The sequence below is a fragment of the Moschus berezovskii genome, chromosome 19 (genome assembly GCF_049115385.1).
Source record: "Moschus berezovskii isolate FMDL1 chromosome 19, NW_MosBer_1.0, whole genome shotgun sequence".
Taxonomy (NCBI): domain Eukaryota; kingdom Metazoa; phylum Chordata; class Mammalia; order Artiodactyla; family Moschidae; genus Moschus; species Moschus berezovskii.
This window is the reverse complement of record NC_142478.1, coordinates 8,016,117-8,038,655: the sequence shown is the minus strand read 5'-3', so window position 1 is coordinate 8,038,655 and position 22,539 is coordinate 8,016,117. Positions and strand designations below refer to the sequence as shown.

The 22,539-nt window shown below is 36.7% G+C and overlaps 1 protein-coding gene across 8 annotated transcripts in view; it reads right to left on the bottom strand.

Annotated features, from left to right (window-relative positions):
* Positions 1–22,539, bottom strand: part of FBXW7 (F-box and WD repeat domain containing 7) — a 236,333-nt gene that overhangs the window by 16,714 nt on the left and 197,080 nt on the right. For 7 of the 8 annotated variants that reach the window (XM_055405031.2, XM_055405032.2, XM_055405035.2 and 4 more), the window contains 2 exons: positions 14,543–14,625; positions 11,572–11,713 (listed from right to left, as the gene is read on the bottom strand). In XM_055405031.2, the coding sequence (XP_055261006.1) occupies positions 11,572–11,713; positions 14,543–14,625 (225 nt within the window). Of the gene's footprint in view, positions 1–11,571; positions 11,714–14,542; positions 14,626–17,023; positions 17,535–22,539 lie in introns of those variants that run through there. The other variant, XM_088827971.1, reaches the window with a different exon arrangement.

Genomic DNA, 22,539 nt, shown 5'->3' with positions numbered 1-22,539 from the left:
ACACTTCAGCAGTGCTGCCACAGCACTACTACATAACGATGGCACAAACATTATCTCACTTAATCATAAAAACTCTGGGGAATGTCTCCATTTTTACCTTTAAATATGAGGAAACACAGGCTCTAATAAGCTGTATTTTCCCCTTTTACCCGGACACACATACCCAGAACACTCTCCTGAGTGCCCACTGTGTGTCCTTTTTGGTTAGGGTGAAGATGTATGAATAGAAATTAAAAATACCCATGTATGTGTCTATGCACACACATGACCAATTCAAGGGCTTCCTGGTGGCTCAGATGGTAAAGAATCCCCCTGCAATGTAGGAGGCCTGGCTTCAATCCCTGGGTTGGGAAGATCCCCTGGAGAAGGGAAAGGCTACCCACTCCAGTATTCTCCCCTGGAGAATTCCATGAACTGTATAGTCTAGGGGTTGCAAAAAGTTGGACACAACTGAGTGACTTTTACCTTCTTTCTTTCATTTGACCAGTTTAAAAGTAGTTAATTTGAAGTTAATTTCACTGTTTTCCTCACACAGCTTCAAATCCCGGTTCAAAATTTACCTCTTTGACAAAACTTATGCTGGTCAATTGCCACTCATCTGTGACTTAGTAACAGTACTATAAAGTCTGAGTTATTGATTTACATTCCTCACAGGAAGAGGTCGGTTCTTATAATATGCTGTTCTTCTCTATCTACATGGTTAGGATTCACGGACACTAGTATAAAAACATGCCCTTTTTGGGTAATAGATAACTGCTGACTTGTTAATATATTATGCATGTTTAATATTTTTCTTTTTTTTCAGTTAACGTATTATTTACTGTTTGTAAAAAAGGAATAGAAAAGCGGTATCAACACATGTATGTAAGTGCTGTGTGCCTATGTGCATGCTCAGTTGTGTCCAACTCTGCGCCCCCATCGACTGCAGCCCGCCAGGCTCTTCTGTCCATGTAATTTTCCAGGCAAGAATACTAGAGTGGGTTGCCATTTCCTTCTCGAGGGGATCTTCCCAACTCAGGGATTGAACACTTCATCTCCTGCAAAGTTCTTGATCACTGAGCCACTAGGGAAGCCTCTAACAGAAAAAATATATATATCTACATCTTTTCAAGGATTTTAAGGGCTGTAGTATACAATGAAAAAAGCTAGATTAGAAGATAAGTAACTAATTCAGATCTTAGGTAAATGTTAGAAACTGTGCCACAAACTTTAATATATATTTAAGGCAAAGGCCATGATGAAAATAATGCCCATATAGCAAAATGCTTCTAAGACTTAAAACAATATCTTTTTGTTTTAAAATATTTGATATTATATAAAATTTAAATTATATTTCAAATTGAATCACATATACATTCAGCAGATGTTACTTTGTGACATTTTACTGAAACGTATACTAACAAAGAATGAGTAACATAAGTTGTAAGCTACAAAATAAATAAGACTGTTTTCAAGGACCATACATGTTCAACCTTCCAATTACTTAAGTCACATTTCTTAGATAGTTCCAACAAAGGTCTGGACTACACAGGCCCTAGATTTCCTCTCTCCAGCCTGGGTTTCTTCCCTGAATTCCAGACCTGTATATAAAATTGCTTATTCAACATATATTCTTGGGTATGTAATAGAAACTATATCCATGATCTTGCTCTTCAAATATGCAATACCACAATCCTCCCCATTTCAGTAAAATGTTGTTATTAAATTAGATTGGCCCAAAACTTTGGAGTCATCCTCAACTCCCTGACTCTCACCATCAGACAGCTCTGATCCATCAGTTTATTCTAAGGTCATAAAACGTAAAATACACCCAGAATCTGATTATTACTACAATGGTCTCATCCACTATCGTCTCTCACCTGGGTTACTCCTGTTTTGCCCTCCTAGTTCTATTCTCCACAGAACAGTTGCAGTGACAGTGCTGAAAGTCAACTCAACCTGCTTGAAGTCCTCCCACTTCACTCATGGTAAAAACCAAAGTCCTTAGGTTGGTCCACGAGGCTCTAATTTCCTCTTTCTTTCCCTCGTGTACTCTGCCTGAGCCAGAGATCCTCTTTCTGTGCCTCAAACACACCCAGGATGCCCTGCTTCAGAGCCTTTTCACTTGCTGATGCCTAGACTATTCTTTCCCTAGGCACCCACATGCTCTACGTCCCCAATTCCTTCTCTAACACCTTCTCTGTGCAATTTTCAAAAATTGCAAACCATTTCGAAACCCCCTCCCTTTCCTGACTAAAGTTTTTCAGAAAAGGGTTTTTTTTTTAATTTTGTTCATTATTGTATCCCAGATTCAAATTAGGGCCTAGCACCTGACAGTTATTCCGTAAATATTTGCTGAATAAATGAATGAAGCCCCAGAGAGTCAGGAAATACTGCACCGATGCTGTTTCAAAACTCTTTCCACAAAAGTTTCTACTCTGTATGCTGGATGGTATCACCGGGACTTGCTTCGACTGCTTCCAAGACTGGCTCCCAATTTTGACACATATGTGGTCTAGCAGCAAGGGGAGGATTAGAGCTTCACAGTTAATGAATGCACTAAAAAAATGACAACCCACATGGATCTTTAATGAGGTCCAGAGGAAAAATACGATATTGGGGATCAGGAAACTGTAATTTTGGAGAAGATATTGCCACTGATTAGGATTCCAGTCACATCACTTCATGGCAAATAGATGGGGAACAGTGGAAACAGTGGCTGACTTTATTTTTCTGGGCTCCAAAATCACTGCGAATGGTGACTGCAGCCATTAAATTAAAAGACGCTTACTCCTTGGAAGGAAAGATATGACCAACCTAGATAGCATATTAAAAAGCAGAGACATTACTTTGACAACAAAGGTCCATCTACTCAAGGCTATGGTTTTTCCAGTGGTCATGTGTGGATGTGAGAGATGGACGATAAAGAAAGCTGAGCGACGAACTTTCAAACTGGTGTTGGAGAAGACTCTTGAGAGTCCCTTGGACTGCAAGGAGATCCAACCAGTCCATCCTAAAGGAGATCAGTCCTGGGTGTTCATTGGAAGGACTGATGCTAAAGCTGAAACTCCAATATTTTGGCCACCTGATGTGAAGAGCTGACTCATTTGAAAAGACCCTGATGCTGTGAAAGATTGAAGGCAGGAGGAGAAGGGGATGACAGAGGAAAAGACAGTTGGATGGCATCACCTACTCAATGGACATGAGTTTGGGTGGACTCTGGGAGTTGGTGATGAACAGGAAGACCTGGCGTGCTGCGGTCCATGGAGTTGCAAAGAGTCGGACATGACTGACCGACTGAACTGACTGAACTGAGTTAGGTTATAATGTACCTCTGCTAGAGCTTTGCCAAGAGAACTCACTGGTCATAGCAAACACGCTCTTCCAACAACACAAGAGAAGACTCTACACACTGACATCACCAGATGGTCAAAACAGAAATCAGATTGATTATATTCTTTGCAGCCAAAGATGGAGAAGCTCTATGTAGTCAGCAAAAAATAAGACTGGGAGCTGACTGGTTTACATCATAAACTCCTTGTAGCCAAATTCAGACTTAAATTGAAGAAAGTAGGGAAAACCACTAGATTATTCAGGTATGACCTAAATCAAATCCCTTATGATTATACAGTGGAAGTGACAGATTTAAGGGATTAGATCTGATAGAGTGTCTGAAGAACTGTGGACGGAGGTTCATGACATTGTATAGAAAGCAGGGATCAAGACCATCCCAAGGAAAAGATATGCAAAAAGGCAAAATGGTTGTCTGAGGAGGCCTTACAAATAGCTGTGAAAAGAACAGAAGCAAAAGGTAAAGGAGAAAAGTAAAGATATACCCATTTGAATGCAGACTTCCAAAGAATAGCAAGGAGAGATAAGAAAGCTTTCCTCAGTGATCAATGCAAAGAAATAGAGGAAAACAATAGAATGGGAAAGACTAGAGATCTCTTCAAGAAAATTAGAGATGCCAAGGGAACATTTCATGCAAGATGGGCTCAATAAAGGACAGAAATGGTATGGACCTAACAGAAGCAGAAGATATTAAGAGGAGGTGGCAAGAATACACACAAGAATTGTACAAAAAAGATCTTCATGACCCAGATATTCACAATGGTGTGATCACTTACCTAGAGCCAGATATCCTGGAATGCGAAGTCAAGTGGGCCTTAGGAAGTATCATTACAAACAAAGCTAGTGGAGGTGATGGAATTCCAGTTGAGCTATTTCAAATCCTAAAAGATGATGCTCTTAAAGTGCCGCACTCAATATGCTAGTAAATTTGAAAAATTCAGCAGTGTCCACAGGAGTGGAAATGGTCAGTTTTCATTCCAATCCCAAAGAAGGACAATGCCAAAGGATATTCAAACTACCACACAATTGCACTCATCTCACATGCTAGCAAAGGAATGCTCAAAATTCTTCAAGCCAGGCTTCTACAGTATGTGAACGGTGAACTTCCAGATGTTCAAGCTGGAGTTAGAAGAGGCAGAGGAAACAGAGATCAAATTGCCAACATCCACTGGAACATCTGTTTCTGCTCCATTGACTACGCCAAAGCCTTTGACTGTGTGGACCACAACAAACTGTGGAAAATTATGAAAGAGATGGGAATACCAGACCACCTGACCTGCCCTCCTGAGAAATCTTTATGCAGGTCAGGAAGCAACAATTAGAAATGAACATGGAACAACAAACTGGTTCCAAATCGGGAAAGGAGTAGGTCAAGGTTGTATATTGTCACCCTGCTTATTGAACTTATATGCAGAGTACATCATGAGAAATGCTGGGCTGGATGAAGCACAAGCTGGAATCAAGACTGTTGGGAGAAATATCAATAACCTCAGATATGCAGATGATATCACACTTATGGCAGAAAGCAAAGAACAACTGAAGAGCCTCTTGATGAAAGTGAAAGAGGAGAGTGAAAAAGTTGGCTTAAAGCTCAACATTCAGAAAACTAATCTGGTCCCATCACTTCATGGGAAATAGATGGGGAAACAGTGACAGACTTTATTTTGGGGGCTCCAAAATCACTGCAGATGGTGACTGAAGCCATGAAATTAAAAGATGCTTGTTACTTGGAAGAAAAGTTATGACCAACCTAGACAGCATATTAAAAAGTAGAGATGTTACTTTGCGGACAAAGGTCGTTCTAGTCAAAGTTACGGTTTTTCCAGTGGTCACGTATGGATGTGAGAGTTGAACTGTGAAGAAAGCTGAGCGCCAAAGAATTGATGCTTTTGAACTGTGGTGTTGGAGAAGACTCTTGAGAGTCCCTTGGACTGCAAGGAGAACCAACGTGTCAATCCTAAAGGAAATAAGTCCTGAATATTCATTGAAAGGACTGATGCTGATTCTGAAACTCCAATACTTTGGCCACCTGATGCGAAGAACTGACTCATTTGGAAAGACTCTAATGCTGGGAAAGATTGAGAGCAGGAGAAGAAGGGGACGACAGAGGATGAGATGGTTGGATGGCATCACTGACTCAATGGACATGAGTTTGGGTGAACTCCAGGAGTTGGTTTGAACAGGGAGGCCTGGAGTGCTGCAGCGTAGTTACAAAGAGTTGGACACGACTGAGTGATTGAACTGAACTGAATTTACTTCTGTAGGCCTTAGTTTCTTTATCTGAAAAAGTATTGGAAATTCTGATAATTAATTTATTTATGCTCTGAAAAGTAGTTGTTCTTATAAAGAAAAAAGCATTTTCCTTTGGTCTTACAGGGGAATGTTAGTGGGAACATATTGAAGGGGATAGGAAAAACATTCCAAATTCAGAAAGGATCAAGATAAACAAAATTTAATTTGTGTATAAAATTAAAATGCAAACTTGAAAACTCCCCATGAAAGTGGTATTTGATTTCAGGTAATTAGAGAGCACCTGAAAGCAGCAGAGATGAGTAGAAGGAGCCCTGAGCTGTAATCAGGGGCCAGTTTCATGAGCAAACGCACTGAAGAACTGCAGGGAAGCCCCCTAACCAGTCTGCGTCTCAGAGACCCCACCTTATGTATAATGAGTGGCTTGGCCAGACCAGTGGTTCCCAGGTGCTGGCTGAGTGCTGCAAGAATCAGGGAGTCCTCCAATCCACCATCAAAGAGTCTGATTCCATGGTCAAGGTGGGGCTGAGGGCATTTTATGTTTTAAATAACCAACCTCTCCAGGAGTGATGCAGGTGATTCACAAGGGAGCAGTGGCTATCAGTTGGGATGGTCCTTGGCAGTATCTCACTCAGATACACCTATTCTACGCCTTTAGGCAATCCAGCACCTGAATTTCATGTGATGAAGAACTCACTTCTCTAGTATCTCCAGAAGATGGTTATCCAGTCTGTCTGAACAGTTTCTGGACTAGAATACTTAGTATCTCCATTCTTCTCTGGGTCAGTTCTAATTGTTAAGTTCAAATTTACATCAAAATCCAACTCAAAGAATATGATCCAGGTTTTGTTTGCTGAAGAAACCAATAATCAGTCTGATTTTACTTTTACATATAAGTCTTCAAAACCCCATGGACGGAGGATCCTGGGAGGCTGCAGTCCATGGGGTCACGAAGAGTCGGACACAACTGAGCGACTTCACTTCAAGATGTTAGACAGAAACATTTTCCCTTAGTCCTCTCTGGCTACATACATGACCTTCTTCCACTCTTTCTGATTTAACAGGGCTTCTTGATTGGACTGTTTCAAACACAACAGCAAAAAAGTTCTGTATTCATTTTCTTCTGACACTATTCTGTTTTATCTAAGTGCTACCATAAAACCTATGTCCTCCAAAACAGTAGTTTTTACTCCACTTTTAATTTCAAAACACAGAAGTATTTTCTGTTTTATTATTGAAAACATATTAAGGAGTGCAACAGATATTTTCAAAGTACATCATAGTTTTAATACAATACAAATATACTTTGATTAAAATAATGCTGGTACTGTTAATCTGATGACATTTGTATGAAGCTAGTGTTAATAGCCTCTTCTTAGACCTGAGAAAACTGAGGCTCACAAAGGATACTTCTTTTATTGAGTTTCTACTGTATTTTCAAGTATAGCTTTAAGCACATTTACATGTTTTCTCTCCTTTGACAACTTTTTAGTGTTGTATGTGTTTCACGGAGGATGAGAACAATGGCAAGAGTGGTTACATAATATCAATGAAATTACCCAGTTATTAAGAGGCAAAGCCAGAATTGGTACTAAAAGCTTCTCCTTTTAAGTCAAAGTGCTTCTCATTATATCAGGATATTTCTGAATATCAATTTCAGAGAATGTTAATATACCTTTACCTAGTCTAACATCTGCAACTGAAAAACTATATATTAACACTCAAATGACATAAACAAAACAAAAAAATTACCAATCCTCTGCTCCCAAATTATCAATCTGAAAGCATCAATCTGGTGTTGCCAAAAAAAAAAAAAAAAGAATCAATGGCAACTAAAAATTCAAACAGTACAAAATTTTTGGACTTTTTTAGTTTTGTTTCTAATTGGCACTTCTATTTTAGAGTGGCATTCTGTTTCAATTTCCTTTTATCTAAAATGGTGTATCATTTGTTCTTATTCATTTTATAAATTGAGTACAGAGTACTTTGTCAGAATAGATGGAGCTGGACCAAAACAATGCTGTATCACTGTCTTAGGAGCAATAGCAGAACAGTAAGGAGACAAGTTCTCCCATTTTGCTTGTTATGCCACAGAAAAGGCATAATTAAATGCCCCACAGCACATCTGTAGAAATCAAGCGAGTTTAATTATCCCTCAACTATACTACATAGGTCAACTCATGACTCCCCCACTTTACTATGAAATTATCTCTCTTCAAGTTAAGCATTAAAGCATTGCAAGCCTTTAGGCAAGTGAGTCATTCCTGGTTACTCTGGCACCAGCCCTGAAAATAAAGGGCATGAGGCACCACAATGAGGCCGTGGGTGTGTCGGGCAGACAACGTACTCAAAGGATTAAGGTCTTCATCTATCTAGCTGACCTTTTATTGCTAGTAAATTTTTTTGCTATAGAATAGTTATGTGAAAAAAACACAGTATTAAGCCTTCAGGGATAATTCTATATGTTAGTTTACTAAATCTCATTCATTCTAAACAAGTTTTTTTTTTTAATTTACAATTAATATTTCTGAAGTTGGGATGCATCTAATAATCTATTTTATCTCAGATCTGATGACCTAAAAACACTACATGGTAACATGAGGACATTTCATTAAGAAAAGCATGAGTGAGCTAAATAAGCAAACACTGAACAAAGGATTCCCTAAAACACCCTCAATGCAAAATAGAGCACAAAAGCTCCCTACTATAGATCAGCATTTGAGAGTGTTCTCTTAAAATTGGTAAACACTAAATAGCTGATTGCAGCCATGAAATTAAAAGACGCTTGCTCCTTGGGAGGAAAGTTATGACCAACCTTGATAGTATATTAAAAAGCAGAGACATTACTTTGCGAACCAAGGTCCGTCTAGTCAAGGCTATGGTTTTTCCCGTGGTCATGTATGGATGTGAGAGTTGGACTGTGAAGAAAGCTGATCGCCGAAGAATCGATGCTTTTGAACTGTGGTGTTGGAGAAGACTCTTGAGAGTCCCTTGGACTGCAAGGAGATCCAACCAGTCCATTCTAAAGGAGATCAATCCTGGATGTTCATTGGAGGGACTGATGCTAAAGCTGAAACTGCAATACTTTGGCCACCTCATGCGACGAGTTGACTCACTGGAAAAGACTCTGATGCTGGGAAAGGTTGGGGGTGGGAGGATAAGGGGATGACGGAGAATGAGATGGCTGGATGGCATCACCGACTCTGTGGACATGAGTTTGAGTGAACTCCGGGAGTTGGTGATGGACAGGGAGGCCTGGCGTGCTGTGATTCATGGGGTCGCGGAGAGTCGGACACGACTGAGCGACTGAACTGAACTGAACTGAAATAGCTAGCAAAGAATATTCTGGAACTCTGAAACACTGGGGGGAAAAAAAGGCTCATACTACATACAAAATAAGTTATAGTCTAGTCTACCTTCTGACAAGCTTTGCATATAAAATGAGTATTTTGAAGGGTATCTACACTGATGATATAACTATTACTGGTAGTGTAATTTTCCATCATGTTGGTACTTTCCTATAAAAATTACATGAACACTTCATTTTCTCAAGTGCTGCACTGCTCACACTGTATGTGTGTGTAAGCATGACAATGCACACTCATGTTCCTGAGTCCTTGGCTCAATCAGAGATGATACAACCGTTAAAGCATTTCTTTAAGGCGTTATAAGTGTCTGAGTTCTTTTTTCACCTCTAATGAGGGGGGATACACCTCTTTTTAAAAGAATGAGACAAAAAATTTAGAATTCTGAGGGCATGTTTTGGAAAAGATTAAAATAAAATAAACCATGAACCTAAGGGAAAAGAACTTAGATGAGGGGAGAGAATAATTCTTATGAAAGGTAAGTTTAATTAACAAACGACTATGAAAACAAAACAAAAAACTTTGTAATTGTAGTGGTTCATAACATCATAACAGTAAAGTGCAACTTTCATGCCTCGAAGCCATACATTCTCGAGTTCAGTAGCTACTATTCTGGGCTAGATTAGTCTGTGTTGAGGGTGGCTGTCCTTCACAATGATTCCAACCATCAGATACCAGCTGTGTCCTGCACCCCAACCTTGGAGTTGCAACAGCTAAAAATGTTTCAACCACAGGAAAATTTGCCCCCTGTTGAGAACTGCTGCTCTAACCTTTCAGTTATCAACTGGAATAAAAAAAGGTTATTCTAGTTTCTCTGAAATTACCTGAAGAGTAGAAAACAATTTTAAAAATCCATTTTAAAGAAACATTGCTTCAAGTATGTTTTCCAGCTACACAAGAAAAAAACTGGGACATTTAGTATTTGCTCAAGTATTTAAAATATTGGGATTTATATAAATGGGCACTTAAAAATCGGAAGTAAACAAAATCCATAAAGTATCTTCTTTTTCAACCATTATTCCCCTAGGATTCAGAAAATACCATCAATCGAACAGTCAGACGTAAGGAAATAAATTAATTTACACTAGTATGGTGGCTATAATCAAAGATACCTTCACTTTACATACTTTATATTATTTACTATTTACAAAAACTGTTTAATCCATGCCAACTACTTTGCTAATACTTGATTTCCATGCATTATCTCACTAGAAGAAGAGATAAATTAACTTAATATCACTATCATGAGTTAAAAAATTCCAAAGATTCAAGGTTTGGTTATAGCCAATCTTCCTGGTAAACTTCCCCAAACTTTATATGCTAGTAAAGCATAGTATGGAGAATGCAATGGCAAACCACTCCAGTACTCTTGCCTAGAAAATCCCATGGATGGAGGAGCCTGGTAGGTTGCAGTCCATGGGGTCGCTAAGGGTCAGACACGACTGAGCGACTTCACTTTCACTTTTCACTTTCACACATTGGAGAAGGAAATGGCAACCCACTCCAGTGTTCTTGCCTGGAGAGTCCCAGGGACGGGGGACCCTGGTGGGCTTCTGTCTATGGGGTCACACAGAGTCAGACACGACTGAAGTGACGCAGCAGCAAAGCATGCTGCTGCTGCTGCTAAGTCACCTCAGTCGTGTCCGACTCTGTGTGGCCCCATAGACGGCAGCCCACCAGGCTCCCCCGTCCCTGGGACTCTCCAGGCAAGAACACTGGAGTGGGTTGCCATTTCCTTCTCCAATGTGTGAAAGTGAAAAGTGAAAGTGAAGTCGCTCAGTCGTGTCTGACTCGTAGCGACCCCATGGACTGCAACCTACCAGGCTTCTCCGTCCATGGGATTTTCCAGGCAAGAGTACTGGAGTGGCTTGCCATTGCCTTCTCCGCAGCAAAGCATAGTAATCAGAATTCTGAGCACAATAAGCTACATACAAGCATGGCATCTATGGAAAAAAGCTGCATCAACTCTTGGAGGCCATGAGGGTAACGGTGATGGATAAGTTACTACCAGTGACTAATACTCCTAAATGCTTAACTTCCAAACCATGCAGTTTAGCAAACAAGTACATTCACTAACACCAGAAATCCAAACATAAAAGAGAAAAAGAAATACCTTATTATCTAAAAAGCAATGAACAGTGCAAATGGACACTTTACACAAAATAAGCATGAACCCTCTCAATACACTTAAAATTTAGAGTTGAGTTCCCTTGTATTTAATAGCATTTTTTAATTGAGATATACTTCACAAACATAAAATTCACCACTTAAATGTACACTTCAATAGCTCCCAACACATCCATCTTGCTATTTAACCATCACCACTGTCCAATTCCAGATCACTTCCATGACCCCTGACAGAAGCCCAGTGCCTACTGGCAGTCTGCCCTCCAAACATCACCTAGCGATCACTAACTATCTACCTTCTGTCTCCCATGGATTTGTCTGTTCTTGGTGTTTCATATAATCACACATTATGTGGCCTTTTGTGTCTGACTTCCTTCACTTAGCACATGGTTTGGAAGGGTCATCCGTGGTGTAGCATGCTTCTTTTCATGGCTGAATAATCCCTCACTGTCAGAGCAACTAAGTGAAGCATTTCAAGTACTGTGTTCAGACTCGTCACCTGAAACATTTTCAGCCACTCCTGGAGGCCGGTAGGTGGCTGCACAGATGTAATTCGGCGTCGTTGTTGCCCTTGACCATTGGCTGCTCTCAGGTCTCCAAAAGTTGTTGGTGTTGCTGAACATGGTACAAGCCCAGTGGTACTGCAAAAACACAAGGGTGGAAGCAAAGACAGATTTATTTATTAAGAATCATGGGCTCTAATAAGAATTAGATGATATGGTATATTTCAAACATCAAATTATTATTTTTACTTGCTTATTCCCAGAAAACAAGGATACACAAACCTTAGTCTGCTATTCTTAGGTCTAAGTTTCCTCCCTCCTACATAACCAGCTGTTTTTATCCCAGCACAGCTAATTGCAACCAAATGGCAGAATCTCTATGGCAAAACTGCAAGTTGTTGATAACATACAAATAATGTTAAAATACTTTTTTAGAAGATTCAGGTTCCACTTGTCTTATGACTGGTCTTTAGGAACATTATTAAACAAAAGTTAAAATTTCTTTCATAAAACGGGGTGTAAGACTTATTAATGCTTTAAAGTATCGTAAGTAGTAGTACGTTTAAAGGCTTTAGACATTTCACTGGTCACATTATTCCTTAAGTTTGCCTGATGCCTTCTAAATTATTTATATTTGTCTATTCTTCTCTAATTTTCTAATGTTATTATTAAGCTTAGTCTAGATAGTATTTGATAAAAGTGAGCCTTGATTAGAAATGTATTTACTCAAACAGGCAGGTGTGAGAACATATTATATTATAAGCAAAATTAAGTGAAATGAGATCATCAAAATACTTTTATCCAATAATTTAAATTCTGAGACAGTAAACACACACACACACACACACCACAAATCTGAAATTCAATTAATTCTGCCAACTAATAGAATAAGTAAATACTCTATTTTAGAGATGTGTGGGGAAAAGGAGCAGGAAGATTCAGTTAACAAAATTACATTTGAAGAGTAATCTTCAGTTTATTGAGCTAAGACAGTACAGTATTTAAGAACATATAAATTGGATCCTAATAGTTAACTATTAAGGTCTGAAAAATTACCAATGAAGTAACCCCAATTCTTTTCTATCTAGCAAATCTCATTATTTTGCTTAAAAATGCATCTCAGTCACCAGAAAAATCTTCATATTTATCTCTTTTAAATCTCTTAACATTATTCATCTAAGATGGTCTCTAACATAAAACAATTAAATCTATTTTTCCTTCTATCAAATTTTAAAGGTAAGCTCTATTTTCTCCTCTGAAATGAAACAGAATGTGATTATAATTTACATTTTCTAATAAAAATAATGAAAAACCATAGTCTCATTTTATTATTAGAAAATCTTTCAACAAAATTAAAGAACATCAAATATACACTGACCAAGTCTCTAAAAAGACATGGCAATCAATATGCTGTCTGGTTTTCTTTAGTAAGACTGTGTTAGAAGGTTAAAAATAAAACTTTCTCCTTTGCAGGTACTTTCTCAATAGAAAAAAGTGAGCAACGGAAGAAAAACTTTACTAAAACGTGTTCTATGGTAAAAATTCATCATTCATTTATAAATGGCCTTAAAAACAACTGAACCATTTAATACTTCTGCCCTGGTGTTAGTCGTATTAATAGAAGACCAAAATTACATGGTTGACTGAAATCTATACACTAAAAAAATAGCTTACTTTAAACATTAAACTCAGCATTCTCATCCAAAAAACAGTTTACCAAGACTAGTAGAAAAAAGCAAAAATGAAGTGAACAGTTTCACCTATCACTCCACACCCTCTGGTCAAAGTGCCAAAACACAGTGAAACTGTCAGAGGCAAAGCATAAGTAAGAGAGGGGGACAGTTAACATGGGAAAATCACAACAAAAAGCATTTTCTGAATAAGCAAGAAATAGCCTTATTGTTCTCTTCTGTATCATTTTTGCATTTTTTGTATATAAAACTTTCTAATTATCATGATTTCTAAATTTCAACAAAAGGCATCTGAAAGGAATATTTTCCAGAACTGAATGAAATAAAAGTATAAACCATTCCCTGGAAGAAAAGAGATGCAATCTGTAACAATGTTTAATCACAAGTCCGAGTAATGTTAATTTTATTGAATTTTAAAGAATAACTCTAAATAAAAATTTTGAGGGAAAAAAAAAATGTCACCATCATGAAGTTCTTATGGTTTCTATATCTAATTTTCAATCAATATTTGAAGTGACAAATATGCCAACAAGACTCATAAAAAGCCCTTAAGATGCTTTTGTCATTTAAATTTTAAAACACCACATTCCAAATGACATCCAAAGCCATTTTTAATTGGCTGGGTAATAGATACTGTGCTTAAGTTAGCCTAATTAGTGTGAGAGAGGGAAAAGTTTTATACTGATGCAAAATCTAAAAATGATGGAATGGTGCAGGAAACAAGACTACAATTGTGTTTAGTTGTTATGGAAACTATTCTACTGGTGTAGAAACGTATGTGTTAAAAACATTAGGCTTACAAAGCAAATAAAGGGCGGTTTCCAACATAGTAATCTCATGAAATAAGATTTAGTTAGTGATTGTGAGGTCTATTTCACCGCTACTAAATGTGTCTTCAGTTACCCATACATAACTATCTACCCTCGAACAACTGTTGCTATAGAAACAAGATACATTTGCTCATATCCAAATATCAGGACTTACTTTTTAGAATTCCTTCAAAATTATAATTTAAAACTTTTGTTGATAAGAGAACTTCTGCGTGTGTCTTACTTCAACATATTAGTAACAAAATGTATACCCACAGTGGTAGTCATTCTTCTTATTTAAAATGTATGCTTCCCCATTTTCAGTGATGGCAAAACGTGCTAAACAGTCAACAGTACTAGTGACACTATGATTCTATGAGAATAAAGCGAGTGAAAGCTTTTCAGAATCATCAGCCCTTTAAAGAAACATGAGAATAGGGACAGAATCAAAGCATACTTAATATTACCTTGTATATTCTGAGACTTTGCATGGTTTCTTTCCCAAAGAAAAAGAGCGGACCTCAGAACCATGGTCCAACTTTCTTTTCATCTATAAAGTAAAACAAATGAGATATGTTTAAAAAAAAAAATCACCTGTCCAATTATTAAATCTTAATGTTAGCATCAGTAATACTGAAAAAAAAATCCTTAAATTTTCATATGTCTGCAATGTTAATTAGGCATAGCTAATTCATATAGAAAATAAATGTTTCATAGTTTCTTCTATTATTTCTACTCTGCTTTACTCTTTACAAGACTGGAGAAGTGAATTTCTCCCCCTAATATTTGTGCAGAAGAATAGGGTATGGTGATTTAAAAACTGATACCCATCATACATATTCCTTGAGAGTAATATGCCTTTCACATTTTCTGGTTTAAGGACCAATACACGGGAATATGTCACGTTAACCCACACAGAAAAGAACCACATTCAACATGCTGTTCTTAGTGATTTTCATTTTCCTTTAAAAGACATATTTAATTTCAAAATTAGAATGGAAGTAACAGTCTGTGATTTAAAACACATTATTACAAAAGGACAAAAGGGTAAAGAGAATAATGTAAATAGAATGCTCTTGAAAAGTAATTATGATAAGGCATATAGAATGACTGTGGGCAATGAGGACAGTACAAAAAGTAAATCCATAATAAGAGGGAAATCTAGAGATAATACAATAAAGGTAGGAAAAAACCATCCGTTGATATTCACACAGAATATATAGATACTCAGGACAAAATAGTCTAACTGAAAACCAACAAGAAAAACAGGAAGCTTTTAAAAGAATGAGTTATGCATCTTTGTAAGGTATAGCCAACATTTGTAGTTTTAAAGTGTTTCATTATGCTGCATAGATATGTAATACTGTAAATATATTCAGAATTACATTTTGTCATCAATATCGAAATGTCTGCTTTTGATAGTTTACTGTTGGTTAATCGAGGTCATCTTACTATAGATATGTTATAAAACTATAAAATAAGATCTGATGAGATTCAACAACTTATGTTTTAGTAATCCTTCTAAGATCTGTGCTTGCTAATTAATGACTATATTGCTGAAAATGATGGGAGGGATCCCCAGAGTGATAGAAAGTTATCTTCAATTTTATAATAAGGTGAAACCCCTGCTTTGCAGTAGCCTTATTTCCTTACCTACTGCTTCACATGGAACATCATAACACAGCATGCTACACTATAAATACTAAAAAGAACCAACAAGACTCTAAAAATCTTTTGAATCATATTCTAGATAATAAAAACTGTGCTTTTATCATCATGAAGAAAGTCTTCTAGAACACAGGGATTATTTTACAATGTTAGAGGCAAGACATGAGGGTATGACAAGCTCATCCAAAATTTATACCTTAGTTCACGAAAATACCGACTGAAAGAAATGGAACTGGTCTTATTTCAACCCTTCAGAAGTTTCTGTACTTATAACATTGTTCTAAAGTGACTCCTCTCAAAACCCATTATTTTCTTTCTCCAAATAATTTTAATAAAAAGAAAAAATAAATGCTTCAATACATAGGGTAGCCACGTGTTTATACGTATATAAATTACAGACATACACACATACACAAAAATTTATTCATCAGGAAGGTCAGTACAGATTACGTTAAAAATCTATTTTTTATAACTTCTATGGATCCTCATTTTCAAAATTATGTTGATAAATTTTGATATTCATTATAATTAAGTTAGGAATACTGGCTTTCAGAACTTCCGGGATATCTTGTAAATACATTGGTGCAAATGCCATTTGCCACTAAAGGCAAACTTTATTTCCATCTTAGAAATCCTTCAGTGAATAAAAATGCCCGAAATTCATTTCAAGGGAACCACTGAGAAAGGATTTTCAGATTTAGAATATCTGATAAAATAAAGCACTTTCTGTATGACTATATAAGTCTTTTTTATTATATTGTTTACTAAAAATACTGACTTTAGAACCAAAAATTAATTCTGCAATTTTGAAGGGGTGCAGAAAGTCAGTAAAATCTCTTTAAACATAAATCCCTAATATTCTAGTGATTCTACACTTTAAGAGAGGCAACTAAAGGAGAAAAAAAAACACCCTATATACAAGGCACAGAAAAATTAAAGGCAAAAAGGTTCACTGAAAGCTAACTAAGGGTAGAGTATTTCCAGGTCAGCATTTAACAGAGCCACATTTCTAAAGTACGAATATATTTTTAGAGGAAAAATTCTCAGATTAAAATACTCATTTTATTTTAAATGTAAAGCTTTTTTCAGCTCACGTTGTCTTTCCATTATTTGCTTACATTCACGATATAAAACAGAATACCAGACATCCAGCCACCCACCAAAATTAGAGGATACTGCAGCCATCTCTGATGATACAGATTTTCCTTCTCAGGCAGGCACGCACACTCACACACACACACACACAATCATACAACACAGGAAGAAAACAGCTTACTTACTTTGTAAAAAATCATTTTTAGTGTGCCGTAGAAACCCATATTTTCTGGATTTTTCCCCTTCAGTGATTCTGTGCCCCCGTGTGTCCGGCTGCTTGGCAGTCTCTGACAATATAAACCTTTTTCAGGTAGGTATGTCACAGATTCTAATGTGGACATGCTCAGGCACGTCAGAAAAGGAAGATTAGGGAGCAGAACCGGCAACAGAACTCCACAGTAGAGGCAAATGCAGCTCAGTATCAAACCGCTTCTCGGGACACACATACATACATGCAGCTTGACTGAGGAGAACTCGAGGGAATAATGAGAGAGAACCGAGAAGATTATTGGAGGAGACTCTGCCCTGTCAAAGCCTGGACTGGAGAGATTCCTCCCTCAGCAGCAGAGGGATCAGATTACATCTTCCCTTGAACACAGAATGGTGCAGTCCAGGATTCAGCAATGCAGACTGCACATCAATTATATGGTGATCCGCTCCAGGGAACCCGTAAGCACACAGCGCGCTGAACAGAGGGAGGAGGTGGGCAGTCAAGGAGACCGCCCCCACGCCACAGCACCCCCCTCCCCGCCCCGCTCCCCTTTCAAACTTTCAGGAGGTTATTTTTACATTTTGTAAAACCTGCATTTTTGAAGTTTTAAATGGCAGCATCATTTCCGCAAATAAATCCTTTCAGAAACATTTGAAAATGGAATATATTTTCATCTGGTCCTCCCAACAGAAGCAAAGCAGCCTATGTTCACTAACTGCTACCCTATTGCAGTCCTGGCATAAGCTGATCAGATTTTTCAAGTAGCTTGGACAGTCCAAGATGGGCAGTTGCAGAGGGAAGAATGAGAGACTCTTTGAGGGCGATTTACAGAAAGGTAAACCAGTTTGGAACATACCAGCATTTGTAGAAATTATGTAATAAGTTATATTTCAACCTGTATATTTCTTATATTAACATTTAATATAAATATTCCCTATGCTTTTGCATCCCATTCATTTAAAACACAGTCTTAAAAAAAATTACCACACACTGTCAGTCCTTAGTAATCCTGAGAATATCTTTCTATGATTAACAAACTAAGTACATAAAGTCTGGCTGAAAGGTTCCATTTCTCCAAAAATAACAAAAACTGTGTTCATTGGAGAGTCTTATAATTACGTGTTCATTTAATTTTGAGTAATCAGGAGGCACTGGACTTCCACTTCCAAACTTATCTTTACAGTGTATACTGCTTGTCATTAAAAACGTATTTTATATAATAATAAAAGGCATCAAAGTTTGCCTAAGGCAACATTTTTCTTAGAATGACTACTACACAAGTCTAGATATTTCATCTTGCAACTTGCTACAAAACTAGCTTCGGAGGCAATTATGAGATTCTTTGGACTAGAAAAGCCCATTATTAAGGGTCTAGTTAATTAACTCCTACCCTCCCCATTAACGTTCTTTATTACAAGTAAACTGTGTCACTATAGTTATTTAAGCACTTAAAAAGTTTCTTCAGGAAAAAGGAAATAACATCTTGACTTACTACATTTTAATACTTTCTGCTATGGTAATAAACGACTTTTGTTAGAAAAATGATTCTAAATGATGCATAAAGTAGTTTTTAAAATAAATGTTTACCTTTTTAATTAAGATGTTAAGTGAGAAAAAAAGGAAATTAAGTCAGCATAAGGTCTTTTTCTTTAAAACATAAATAAGATAACCTAAAATTTTATGAAAATATATATCCTGGGTCTTCTCTTGGAAGTTATATTCTATATATTAATTTTTTTGAATCTCCTTACTGACTCTTAAACTAATTCTTACCCTCAGAAACAATAATGTACCTGTACTCAACAAAAGTTGGTCTTCTAAATAAACAATTAACTTACTTCAAAGGAAACTTCCTTTTAAAAAGAAATGTTACTCTTGTCAAAAAAAATTCCAACTATTAAGAATGGACTCATAAACCGTTTTTTAAAAAAAGAAGCTTCAGAGCACTCAAAATTTGAAAAAGAAAAAGAACCCCTCCCCATTCTGGGCTCTCTGAAGAAACTAACTGTGAAAGGAACACCTGAAATGGCTTCTGAAAGCTTGTCAGAGGACAAAGAGACATGTAACACGTGACAGTGTACACCCTGACTACAATTAAAATCATGTCCTATCTCTAGTTGACCTAACCTTTTCAAAAAAAGTCTACTCAACTGAGGACACAGACCAACTTCAATAAACCAGGAACACTGCCTCAAAATCTTGGATAGTTAAAGAAGAAAACATCTTAACTTTGTATATTCAATGGAATGCTCTTCTGGTTTATTGACCCCTATGTATGGCTATGAAGTTACAGGAAAACTTGATTTCCACAAATGTATGTTTGTATGTAGGTATGTATATTCACTTTTTAAATTTTTGAATAGGCAAAATATTTATACAGCTCAAAAATCAAAATGAAATACAAAAATAAACAATGAAAAGACTTTTCAACACTCCCAACCATCTATCTACCATGGTTCCCATTTGGAAATGATTTTTATTAGTTTGTTTACCCTTTAAGTGTTTGTAAGTACTCATGAAGACTTAACATTTCCAAATATTTAACAATTCTCCCTAATATCTTTTTTACAATAATAATTTGAACTACAAAGAAAGAATTTGTCAAGCAAAAGTCAGTCAACCAAGTCTTCAACTAGATTTCAAAGTAACAGAATAAAAATGAATGATTTTCAGTATTCTTTGAAGTAGCAGTAACAGGGCTTCCCAGGTGGCTCAATGGGTGAAGAATCTGTCTGCAATGGAGGAGACTCAGAAAATGCAGAGTTGATCCCCGGGTCAGGAAGATCCCAGAGGAGGGCCTGGCAATCCACTCCAGTATTCTTGCCTGGAGAATCCCATGGACAGAGAAGCCCGGTAGGCTACAGTTCAAAGGGTCACAAAGACTCAGACATGACTGAAGTGGCTAAGCACACATTCACTGAAGTACTAGTAATGAAAATTGTGATCTATTACATTATTTTCATCAAAATCTATTTATGAACAAAGCAAATGAAATCATTCTCAAATTCCTATTTCTGAGAATTTTGGCTAAAATACAAAAGTTTAAAACTTTATCCAGAGATCTTTTTAGTAATACGACTAGTTTAACTAGTAAGTGAAATTAACTAGTAAGTGAATTAGTAGTAGTAATTAACTAGTAAGTGAAAAAGCCAGAAAATACTTGCTTGTCATCCACATTTTTAGAATATCTCAAAGTAGTCAATAATTATTTTTCACTACAATAAACTAAATCTTCATATAATATTAGCTAAGCAATAAATTCCCCATTCTATAAAATATTATTTCTTGTGCTGACTGACAAGTCATAAACCTTACTGAAAATCTATTAGCAAGGGAATGACTGACAATGAAGCCCTGGATTATAGCCTATCTGCTAATTCAGACCCAGTGCTCATCTCAGCACAGATCCACTGAACTAGGTGTATGAGGAGTGCATGAGAGCAGTATTAAACACTAAAAAACAGCATCCGTTCCGTCACTCAGTCGTGTCCGACTCTTTGCGACCCGTGGACTCGGCTTCTCCGCCCATGGGATTCTCCAGGCAAGAATACTGGAGTGGGTTACCATTTCCTTCCCCAGGGGATCTTCCCGACCCAGGGATTGAACCCGGGTCTCCCGCATTGGAGGCAGACGCTTTAACCTCTGAGCCACCAGGGAAGCCCAAATGAAAATGTACTGCCCCAGAGTACAAGCCTCTGGGGAAATAGTGGTAGAAGAATGATTAACCTCTGAGCTACTGCAAGAGAAATGGCTCTTTCTAAGCAACTGGTGGCAATGACTAAGTTTTCAGAAGGGCAAGTTGTGGTTGACTAAGTTTTCAAAAGAGCAAGTTGCGGTTATCGGCAGAAACAAAAACTGACCCACGGGTAAACAGTGTGAAAAACACAGACAGCAAAACAGTCTTCACAGTATTATTCAGAGAAAAACTTATCTATATACAGGCTGACAACAGAGGAAAGAGTAGTTAATAGATTACTTTTCCTCACCTTGACTCTCAGAGTTCATTATTTTCATTTAAAATACTTTCTTCCATTGCACTTTCATCATACCTCATTGTAATTATTTTTATACTTCTCTCTCCCCTACCATTTGAAGGTTCGCAGTTTTCTAAGACATTGTACAAAGATGATATAAAACAAATAGATAATACTTTTGAATAAATGGCCATTTAAGCAAGCCATTAGAATAAAAATTTTCTAAAGCATATATATACAAGCATATATACCAAATACTAAATTATACTTAGTGCTAAAAAGTACAATTGTAATAATTAGTTGATGATACTATACTATTCATACTTTGCATTACTTTGCCAACATTTAAAATTTCATTTTCATTTTACAATAGTAGGATAATGTATTTATATAGATATATCTATGATTTTCTTTATTACTATTATGACAACATTCTTTACTCTGACGTTACATTAGGAATACCACCTACCACAGTTAGCTGTCTTGCCCAAGCACAGAATTTAGATTAGAGAGAGTTTGGGATTTCAACATCAAAGAAAGGAATGCCAAGCATGTTGAGGTTGAAACCAACTTTGGAAATCTCACTAACCCACTATCATTAGGTTTCTGGGGTACAATTTCCTATTAAAACGTTCACAATTGATATTGGGAAGTTAATAACCCTGTTCTATCACAGGTATATTATCTATTAAAATAGCATGTACCTACATTTTCCCCAATACAAGCAGGTGGCTGCTGCTGCTGCTAAGTCACTTCAGTCGTGTACTGATCAATAAGCTATTTTCACATTTATTCATTCATTAAGCATTTACACCTACTATGTGTCAGGCACAGGATAGCACATAATTTAAAAAACTTATTTTCCCCTCCATTGAATTTATGGTCAATTTAAGATAGAGAATAGGGTTAGTTCCCAAAATTTCTTGAGAATATGTAAATATGTAAAATGAAACAAGGTGAGCCAGATTTAGTTTGAAATTACCATCCAGGGAAGCATATATTAAAATACTACTACATTAAAAAATATCTCAAACACTATATATTGTAATATATAACAACTCGGCTTAAAATAACACTTGTTGGGAAGTGAGGGGATGCTTATATATAAAATCTTAACCTCAGGAAATCAAAATGTAAAAGTATCATAGCTCAAATTATGTTAAAAAAAATTTAACGTAATTACAACTGTACATGTGGTACTTAATTTTTTTTCTTTTCCCTGAAGTTTAAAATATTTATAACTTTCTTTATAAAAATGCAGCCCCTAAAGATCTGACAAATAAATTACAACAGAGATTCAAGATAAAGGTTTTTTTTAGTCCCTTAGTTTGGGCCAAATTACTGATCTGACAAACATATACACATAATGTTATATATCTACCAATATGTGAATATACACACATACAGAATTTCACACAATAATGCAAGTTAAGAGGTCTATTTATAACAGCCACAGAAGAAAACAATGAAAATGGCAGCTTTGCCTGTTTGCTCTTTTAAGTTTTACATTGTTATA